At 37.2% G+C, this 11,048-nt stretch overlaps 1 protein-coding gene across 2 annotated transcripts; it reads right to left on the reverse strand.

Moving 5' to 3' along the window:
* Positions 1-2,990: 2,990 nt before the first annotated feature.
* ZSCAN4 (zinc finger and SCAN domain containing 4) lies at positions 2,991-11,048 on the reverse strand. 2 transcript variants are annotated; one of them, XM_039850168.1, is made up of 4 exons: positions 10,878-11,048; positions 4,695-4,803; positions 4,019-4,184; positions 2,991-3,927 (listed from the first exon to the last, which is right to left on the reverse strand). In XM_039850168.1, the coding sequence occupies exons 2-4, from the start codon at positions 4,734-4,736 to the stop codon at positions 3,182-3,184; spliced, it is 954 nt and encodes a 317-aa protein (XP_039706102.1). In that variant the 5' UTR covers positions 4,737-4,803; positions 10,878-11,048; the 3' UTR covers positions 2,991-3,181. The 2 variants fall into 2 exon arrangements, with proteins under 2 accessions (XP_039706102.1, XP_039706101.1); XM_039850167.1 differs by having other exon boundaries at positions 4,695-5,196.

An 11,048-nucleotide genomic window follows, 5' to 3' on the forward strand; every position in this document is an offset into this window, starting at 1 on the left:
GTAGGTTTCTGGGGAGTGTTGTCTGCAACTGATCACTTATTTGGAGACATTATTTCAGATTCCATAAAGCTCAGAATGCTACTTGAGGCTAAAAATATTGTTTCAATTATTCCCTAAGCCAAATGGACCTATTCTCATTCAGACACAAAATGCATCCTCTGTTAACAGAAATATAATAAACACGTTCTTGCTATTTAAATGCATGTAGTCAGAAGCGTTAGTCGATTTTATAACTCTACGTTCAGTCTGGGCCATGACTTGGAAGGTAAGGAAGGCCGCCATGAAGTAAGAGGACAAGGAGTTATCTCTGCCTCTGGTTCCCAGAGAAAACAGCTCTCCTGCTTGTATACTCAGTTATGGTATCCACTCCATAGAACATCGTTTATCCATTCAGTATTCTCTACTCAATATCCTAAGATATAGTCAATTCCTCTGGGAATCTGACATCTATCTCAAACGGAGAGCAACTTATTAGATTGTGTTTTGGTATGTGATAGTGACCAGTGTTCTCAGGCAGAGCACATGTTCACAGGGGGCATCCAAACCTCATCATCTCATCTCCTTCAGTGATTGCTGGGACTGTTGTCGTTCATGAGGAATTGATGATATCTCAGAAAAGAAGGTACTGAAATGCAAATTACAGAAAGCCATTAATAATGATTATGTAATTATTCAAAGATAAAGCTGTAAGGAAACATCAGTGGAGGGTGAAAAGAGTTAAGACCTCAGATAATTTTCATCAGGAGACATTGAAGTCTGAATTAGGCTGAGCCCAATCTTGGCATTGTGATTCTTTTTAATCGGTTTCATCCTAGTGGATTTGTAATGGTTTCTCATTGTAGTTTTAACTTAGTATCTCGTAATGACTAATGTCAAACAACTTTTCTACTGACCATTGATACACATTCCTTAATGAAGAGTCTGTTCAAATATGTTGCCTATTTTATTTTTTGTCCTTTTCTTATTGATTTCTATAATTTATATGCAAGTCCTTCAGTCAAATATTCACAAATTTTTCTACTATTTTGTATTGCCATTTTAAATCATTTTTGAGATTATATGTGTATATATGTGTGTATATGTTTGTCATCCCAGTGGTTTAAGAGTTGTCTTTACTTATAACTAGCAATTTCTCACTACTCCAATGTTTTAGTTAATAACTTTTATTAAACTTTCTCTATTCACACTACTATGAAATTTCTTTCTCCTGATTGGACACTAACTGATAAGGAGCTGGTTCTGGCAGTAGTACTCCTAATAGATAAACACATAAGGATGAGATTTGAATATTGGTTCAACCATGCCCTTGGGCTTGAATGAAGTGCTAAACACCTAGCCAATGGGAAATGGGGTGCTAGTGATCTATGGTATGCATTGGCATCATAATTGATCTATTACCTGGAAGTGATTATGATGAAGTAGCAACTGCAGTACATGCCTTGAGACCAAGTAAGTGCTGCAGTGAGTATTAAGACAGTGAATGTGACTACAAGGACTGTGTTCAGGGAAGGATTCTTTTGACTTCACATTACTGCTTACAGAGAGAAAATGGTAAGTTGAAGATCACTATCTCTCAGCTCAAGTCCCAATATAAGAAACAGAAGGTTTCCATGATAGCCCTAAAAGCTCTGATTTCTGTAGCTGCAGGGCTCATGTTACTGAAAATCAGAACATTAAATGGCTTTCTGAATTACAATGAGAGTTGAATACAGTACCCTGTGGAGTTGGGGTGTACCACTCTCCTGATACACAAATGTGTTCACCAAGCTCTTTGAACTTTGTGGTTACAAAAACATAATCAATTGTTAATTCAATTTCTAGACCCTCTCCTCTTCCCAGAAGATGGGTGTGGGGCTGAAAGTTTTAAACTTCTAATCATGGCTTGGTCTTTCTGAGGACCAGCACCCACCAGCACCCATCCTGTAGCCATCCAGGAGCCCACGAAGGGTTGAAACAAAAGACACTCACATGGGAAATTCTAAAGGACTTAGGAACTCTGCGTCAGAAACCAAAGTCAAAAACCAACTCTTACAACAAAAGATGTGCCTAGTGCTCTCATCACTCAGAAAATTATAAGGTTTTTGGAGATCTGTGCCAGGAACTGGAGAAAATATGCATAACTTATATTCCCTATTATTTTGCAACTTGTCTCAGAGGTCTTTTGAAAGAGATTTTCCCCTTGTACCAAGAAGCATGTGCCAGAATATTCACTATAGCAAAATCCCTAGAGAGAGGAAAGAGGACAGGTAAACACGCTTCTCCACACAGTGGAACCTTATCTGCAGCCCAATAGTTCTCCCTTCTATGGATGCAGTGAGGGAATCACAGAAATGTCACAATTACCCTGTAGATTGCCCCCTTCCATGGTTCAAGCCATATCTACATGTCACCTACTTTCAGTGAGATTGAGCCCCAATTTCCTAGTGGAAACCAGCTCACAAATGGATTCTAAATAAGCAGCATACATGCCTTTGCTTCAGCATTGCCCAGAATCCTCTTTTTCTCCAAACTGCTTTTTTCAAACTGGTTCTGCAAATAAGCTCCCCTTCCTCCCCCTACTTGCCATCTCTGGAAGAAATGAATGAAAAATATTTGATTTTTCTGGTATCTGTTTTAAGAATTTTCTGCAACTTCCAGTGATATTCATATCCAGTTTAACTTTTAATATGTCCAGTGAATTAAAGAAATGATTATATCATTTAACTATAACAGTTTCTTTTCATGGGCTAAGTCCCATTTTCCAGGTTTCTTCTTACCCTCCCCACATATTTAGGTGTCTGTGGCTGCACTGAAATAAAGAGTGTGGACAGAGGACAGGATAGCTGGCAGGGAAAGCCTCACTGGACCACAAGAGTGGGCGTTTGTGTCCTGGGGTTGGGTGTCATTGCCTTCTCATGTGGGGCATATTCCTAGATTTTAAGAGATAAACACTGACATTACACTTTTCATTTATTCAACAGATTTTATTGGTCATTTGAAATGTGTCAGCCCCTTTCTAGGCACCTCAGATACTTTGGTGAACAAAACTGAGAAATCCCCTGTCTTCCTTGAACTTCCATTTTAGTGAAGGAGACAATAAGTGGACAATATAATCAGGATATTATAAATCATAAAGAGAAGTATAAATCATAAACAGAAGTACCATGGAAATAACACATACTCGCAGATACATTTTTATACATTACATCGAGGAAGCTTCTGGTGCGGAGGAAACACATCTGAAGGCAAGTCTCTGGTGTGTCCTCAGGTGGCGGTGGTAGGTAGATGATTGGCGGTAGCTTCTCTGGCACAAGGAACACACATAGGGCTTCTCTCCAGTGTGAATTCTCTCATGAGCCACAAGATTTGTTCTGTGGTTGAATGACATTTCACATGTGCCACACCTGAAAGGCCTTTCTCCTGTGTGAATCTTCTGATGAACGTGTAGATCTGAGGCCTGGAAGAAGCCTTTGTTACACTCAGCACAAATAAATGTCCTCTCATTATTGTGTCTTCTCTGGTGGATTTTCAACCGAGAGAAATACCTAAAGATCTTGGGACACTTGTCACATTGGTATGACTTTTGTGCTCTGTGGAATCTTTCTTGGTGTTCCCCATATGTGGAGTTTCCCACATTGCTCTGATGGGTAGGAACAGGCTCAGGAGTGACCTGATCTGGCCTGGAGAGAAACACTGGTCCCACCTCCATCAGGACATCTTGATAAGGCGGTCCTTTCAGGGACCCCTCCTGGGACCTGGAGGTGCTTAGACCTGCTCTTCTAGAGTTGAGCAAATTCTCCACAGAAACATGTCCCTCTTCAGGCCTGGGACAGCTCTCTTCCTGGATGACAAGTAGGGAAGGTATTTGATGGCCTTGACTAGTAGTACTGTCATTTACTTGACAAGTTTCCAAAGAAATACTGCCATCATTTTCTTTATCTTCATCTCCTGTGAAAATAAAGAAGTGACTCAGTGAAATTGTACCCCAAAAGGGTTCCACACAGAACATCCCTCTGTTACCTGGGCTCCCCTCACTCACTTTGTTCTGTTTCCGGGGAAGTATCTTGGGGAGTCCAGGAGGGTATCTTCATGTTTGCTGCTGTCAAGGTTCCTGCTGACAACTGTTTTGCGAAGTGAATGATAACTTCTCTTAAGGGCATATTCTCAGAAAAGAGGGCTTCCTGTCCCTGCATGTGGACGTGGACCTGTAAACAAACTCTTATCATTGTTGTATCTGGATCTGTTGAGTGACAAGCCTTTATGAAAAACCTGTCCTCATCGGGCTTTCCCAAGATCTTTTACTGAGTGCTCCCACTGTCCTGCCCTTTATCTCTGCTGGCCTTAAATTTCATGGTGACTTATAGTTAGTGTGGCTTCCCTAATGAAAAAAAAAAAAAAGATGTTCCTTCTGAGGAAAGAACAAACTCCTGTTAAGACATTTCTCCTCATTCTTAAGGTTTCTGCTCAACTGTGAAATTTCTTAGTGAGCCCTCCTACCACCACACCAGCTTAAATCAGTTAAATCAATATGTTGGCTCCCATTTGTCCCACTGAATATATGCACATAAAACTTTTTTTCCTTGCTTACTTAGAATGGTAAAAATTCTCCTTGGCAAGGACTAATAACTGAGTCTACAATAACTCTTATTTCTCTACTTCCAGGCAACCCCAACAGACATTACTTATTTCTTCTACCCCTCTGCCCCTTTACTTACTAAGCCAGGTGGCTTTATGCAATCATCACTCAGGTCTTCCATGAATTTCTCCAGGTTTCTGCCACTTGAATTCCATTTCTCCTTCAATGTAGACCTCTCACTGCAGTGCCTATTGATCATAAATTGTTCCAGGACCAAACAAGAAATAATTTCATCCTTGCTGTGTTTTTCTGGTTGCAGCCATGAGTGAAATGACTTATAGAGTCTTTGCAGTTCCTGCCTTGCACACAAGTTATTGCTGTTTGACAATAAGCTGAGCTCAGTGCTTGGGGACCCAGAGATCCCCTCTCCCTCTTGGATAGGAGGTCCTTGGCAAGTATTAAGCTCTAGATTTTCTGACCCAGGATCATTCCAGGATGGTTCACCTTGACATGAGATTCTGAGATCTAAAGCCATTCTTAACATAAATTCTCAGAGAGACTAAATTCAGGGATTCAATCTCTTTTGAGTTGTTTCTCTGGGCATCTGTTTCAACAACTGGTAGATGCTTAAAGACTGCAAGCTAGATATAGGAGAAATAGAATTAATTAAAGCACTAACATATTTAAAAGCAAACAAAAAAGTTCAGCACCTACTGAAGTCATGGATGAATTCTACTAGACATTTAAGGAAAAGAGCTAATTTTACAGTAACTTTCCTAGAGCATAAAATAGTGGGAACTCTCCTCTTTTAGTTAATGAGTTCAGCAGCTCCCTGAAACAAAACTTTACAAATACATTAAAGGAAGGAACACTACAGGCCAATATCTCTCATGAATATAGGTGTATAAATTAAAAGCAAATTATTTGCAAATCAAATCCAGTCACATTTAAGGAAAATAATATATCACAAACAAGTGGAGTTTACTTTCTAAATGAAAAGTTGGTTTAAAATTTAAAAACTGATGTAACCTACCACATTAATAGAATATAGAAAAAACACCATAATCATCTTCTTAGATACGTTTAAAATGTTCAGTAAAAATCAGTGCTTGTTATTAAAAATGATACTTAGTATACTAGGAATAAAGAGAATTTCATTGATATGACAGAGTATACAAGATGCAGCATAAATTATCTTTTAAAGTTTTCACCTTGAGACTGAGATCAATGCCCACTGTCAACTCTATGCAGCATTGGACTGCTCCCTAACCAGTAAACAACAACAATAAATAAGACACATCAAATATCATTATTTATGTGTCCTGATTTTGTCTGCAGAGAAATCTCAAATACTCTACAAATACTTGATGAGGTGAATTTTCACAAGATGCATGATGCATTGCCAAAATGCCAAAATCAATTGTATTGTACAATAACACAAGCAACTGAAGGTTAAAAACAAAAAATATTTTACCACTTATATTTCTATTAAACATCAAATATCTAAGAAAAGAATCCAATAAAACTGTGTAAGCCCTCTGCCCAAATACACATTCATAGATACTATATATAGATACTATCTATAGATACTATCTATAGATAGTATCTACACATTCATAGATACTATCTATAGATACTATATATAGATACTATCTATAGATAGTATCTAGATACTATCTATCTATAGATACTATCTATAGATACTATCTATAGATAGTATCTATATACTATCTATAGATACTATCTATAGATACTATCTATAGATAGTATCTACACATTCATAGATACTATCTATAGATACTATCTATAGATACTATCTATAGATAGTATCTATATACTATCTATAGATACTATCTATAGATACTATCTATAGATAGTATCTATATACTATCTATAGATACTATCTATAGATAGTATCTATAGATAGTATCTACACATTCATAGATACTATCTATAGATACTATCTATAGATAGTATCTATGAATGTGTATTTGGGCAGAGGGCTTACACAGTTTTATTGGATTCTTTTCTTAGATATTTGATGTTTAATAGAAATATAAGTGGTAAAATATTTTTTGTTTTTAACCTTCAGTTGCTTGTGTTATTGTATAGATACTATATATAGATAGTATCTATGAATGTGTATTTGGGCAGAGGGCTTAACACTATATATATATATATATATATATATATATATATATATATATATATATATATATATATATATATATATATAGGATAGTCATGTTCATGGGTTAGAAGACTCAAAAGTATAGAAAATCTTAATTCTCTCCAAGATGCTTTATAAATGCAATGCTATTTCAATGAAAATCTAGCAAGTAGGTATGTGTATGTATGCGTGCACATGAAAAATGACAAGATGATTCTAAAATTATATAGACACATCAAAGGGCTAAAAATACCCAAGAAAAATCTCAAGAATAATAACTTTCCAGGATGTACATAATCAGAAAGCAAAATGTATTAGGAGACTACATTTATTAAGACTGTGATCATGACACAAGGATAGACAGAAAAAGCAACAGAACAGAACATTATCCTGATACAAATCAACATCTATATTGACCTGCTTTCTGAAAAACATGGCACTAAAGTGCATGTTCAAAGGATAAAGTTTTTTTTCAATAAGTGGGGCTAGGTCAACTGACTGTCCATAAGGGGAAAATTAATCTTGACCCCTACCTTACACCACTTACACAAATTAATTATAAGTAGATTTTTTAAATCTCTAAAATATAAAACAATAAAGCTTCTGGAAGACCACATGGAAGAGAATGTTTAAGAACTTATAATAGGAAGAGATCTTTAATATAACATAAAAATAACTCAGCATAAAGGGGAAGATTGAAATATTGGACTACATAAAAATGAGAACTTCTGTTCATCAAATAGAGTCACTCGTTCATTTAAAAGATGAAGCACAATATAGAAGAAGAGATTTTCAATACATACACAAAACATGGAATGAGTTTATAAAGAACTCTTTCAAATCAATTGAATAGAAGACTTTAATAGAACTGTCAAAAGTGGATTGATAAATAAAGAGAAAGAGGTTCAACCTCATTAATGATCCCAGAAATGCAAAACAGAACTACAATATCATGCTACAAAATATATTCCAGAGTGACTAAAACCATATAGACTGGGTGTAAGCATGGTTTGGAGCACCTGAATGTCTCAGTCACTGCTGATGGGCTCTCACTTTGGAAATACTTTGACTGGTATCTACTCAATCTGTATTTATTCTTTGGCATATACATAGCAGGAAAATGTACTCATGTGCATCAAAGATATAAATAAGAATGCTTATTTATATCATAACTCACAATATTTCCACACTGTAAACCATCTAAATGCCTAACATTAAGTGGAATAGATTATTAATTAATTCATATAGAAGCATATTTGACAGCAATAAAAATGAACTGCTTCATACAACATCATGGATTAACCACACATCAAAACGTTGAATGAAATAATCCAGACACCAAACCATACATTTTGCTTAGTCCCATTTATGTTAAGTCAAAAGCATACAGATATTGCCAATGTTATTTAAAATGTTGGTTACTTTTTGAGACAATAGTAGATACCGGGATAGGTACATATATGGAGGGCTCTAGGTGGACCCTGTCCCCGTTTTCTTAGAGTTCTGTGTTTCCTGTTTTAGCTGGCAATATTTTATCTCTTATCTTGGAGGTAGTTACACAGAAGTATTTCTCCATAAAATTCCACCAAGCTATATTTCCACTTTTTCATTTTTCTTTATTTGCATTACTCTTCAATAAAAATTTCAATTTTATTAAAAAATTTTTTCAATTGCAGTTGACATTCAATATTATATTAGCTTCAGGTGTACAACAGTGATTAGACATCTATAACTATGAAGTGATCTCCTCAATAAGTTTAGTACCCATCTGACACCATACATAGTTATTACAATATAATTGACTATATTCCCTATGCTGTACTTTACATCCCCATGACTGTTTTTATAACTAACAATTTGTACTACTTAGTCCATTCACCTTTTGCACCCAGCACCCCAACCCCCTCCCATCTGGCAACCATCAATTTGTTCTCTGTGTCTATGAGTTTGTTTCTGTCATGTTTGTTTGTTTAAAAAGTTTAATTTTAAGAAGTAAATGAGTCTTAAACTGCAATTGGACATGATGTATTTGAACGAAGGCAATGATCTGCTACAAATATGCTGTCAGTTATTATAGGAAAACAAAGTATTAGAAAAAGTTGTAGAATAAAGTGAATGAAATAGAAGAGACAGGTAGAAATCCACACAAATGATCTTGTCCTGTGTTGGACATGCCTACAACACATATAAATACTTGCACGACTGCCCCAGCTAACCTTACTGTGGCAGTCCAGTGACACATTCCATGGGAAACTCTCTTCATTGTTTTTCTTTAATGCCATCAACAATTATCCTTCCTTCTGGAAAACATTTGTTCTTGCTTCACTGTTTTTATCAAAGTTATGGTTTTATGTTGCTGTTTCTAATCTCTGTTCTTTTCCACTGACATATAGGATCCAGCAGAGATGAAACTGAGTTTGCATTGGTCCATACTGATTTCTGACAGCAAATCATGTTACATGGACAACAGTAGGCACAGCATTTGGGGTGTCGTATGGAAAAAAAGATATAATCTTTCTTCTATATCACTGCTCTATTTTTGTGTCCTTTTCTCATTTTATATATAGTTAAGATTTCAAAGATTTGCACTTTTTAATAAAACAAGCTTCATGCCACAAAATTGGAAAATGTGGGTGGGTATTGGGTGAGATTAATACGTGGGCACACAAAGACCTAATCAATTTGTTAGTTGATGTCATTTTATGTTTTGCGTCAACCTCACCAGGCTGGCTGATTAGATTAGCCACCTTGATCTCATCAGTTAATGAGGCAAAGATGACTTGGGAAGAAAAACCATAAGAGAAAATTAAACATATTTTTTGTCTTTCCCTAATCCATTTATCACAAAGCTTCCAGTCAATCTTCATAAAATGCTAATCTGCTCAGGTCATACTCCACTCTAGTCTTTGGTAAAGGCTCCCTTTTGTCCTCAGAGAAAAGTACCAAGTCCTTCCTGGTCCCACAAGGCCTGCCTGAGCCACCTCTCCTCTCTCCAACCCCATCTTAAGTGTTGTGGCTGGTACTCTATGTCCAGATACACTTGTTGGTCTCTGTCTCTGTCTTTCTCCTGTGTATTCTGTGCTGTGTCTCCTTCTCTTCTCTCCCTCACTCCCTCCTCCTCCTCCTCCCTCCTCCACCTCCTCCTCCTCCTCTCCTCCCTCCTCCCTTCTTCTTCTTCTTCTTCTTCTTCTTCTCTCTCTCTCTCTCTCTCTCTCTCTCTCTCTCCTACTCTCTCTCTCTCTCTCTCTCTCTCTTTCTTTCTTGTAAAGTCCATGGTCTCTTCTTCTGGTTTCCCTACAAGTTATCTTTCTAGACCACTCTAGGCACACAGAGACCACTTGCTCACATTTGCAGACATGCCAACGGCTGTGGAGAATTATTATGGCTAAGACCTTGGAATTGAAAGGCAGACTGCTATATTAAAAGTTCTCATCACAAGAAAAAAAGATTGTGACTATGTGTGGTAACAGATGTTAACTAGACTTAATGTGGTGATATTTTGCAATACATACAAATATTGAGTCATTATGTTTATACACCTGAAATATAGTGTTATATGTCAATTATATCTCAATTAAAAAAAAATCTCAGACTGTCAGGGTCCTTAATCTGGAGTCTGGCATTTACAAACTATGTGACCCCAGACAGACTACCCATCAGGTCCTCATCTGTATGATGGGGTGGGTGGATCTGATCTCCAATGACACCAGCTCTCAGGATTGCCATGGCAGCTAAGAGTTAATATATATGAATGAAGCACGTGGAGCATTTGCTGGCACATGGTAAGCACTTAGTGTATGTCTGCTAAGTAACTGGACAGACATGCTTTAAATTTCAACTCCTACCCTCGCCCCAATCAGCCATGGACCAACACTTTCACAGGATGCCATAAAAATGAGTTACTAGAAACATACAATTAACCAGACAACAAAGCCATGCAGACAGACTTTCCTAAGCGATGTCTCCTGGAGTCAGGCCAGATTTAGCACAACTAGAGCAGTTGTCACAATAGACCATCCCCGCTGCTTGCAAACCACACCCCACTCCATATCTTTGTACCTAGGGACTTTATCTCCATAGTTAAGCCTACATACATGCATGCACACTTACATACACACAATTGGAAATTTTCCTTTCATTCTGGAAACTCACCTCCTCGAGGAGACTGAACTTCAGACTGGGTAACCCCGGACCACAGGTTCAGCTGCTGTGTGACTGGCTCTCTGCACTGGGTTCATCTGAAGTGCCTTCCCTTTTATAGGGCCTGGAGTCAGTGATGTAATTAAAGACGTGATTGGATAAAATCCACTTGTTGATGGAATC

The sequence above is a fragment of the Pteropus medius genome, unplaced genomic scaffold, assembly GCF_902729225.1.
Source record: "Pteropus medius unplaced genomic scaffold, Ma_sr-lr_union100, whole genome shotgun sequence".
NCBI lineage: Eukaryota > Metazoa > Chordata > Mammalia > Chiroptera > Pteropodidae > Pteropus > Pteropus medius.

Coding starts and splice junctions, on each gene's coding strand:
- ZSCAN4 (XM_039850167.1), bottom strand. CDS start 5,099: ATGTTAAGAATGGCTTTAGATCTCAGAATCTCATGTCAAGGTGAACCA. Junction 4,185..4,694: donor GCATAAAGCCACCTGGCTTA/GTAAGTAAAGGG, acceptor GTTTGTTTACAG/GTCCACGTCCACATGCAGGG. Junction 3,928..4,018: donor TTCCCCGGAAACAGAACAAA/GTGAGTGAGGGG, acceptor TTATTTTCACAG/GAGATGAAGATAAAGAAAAT.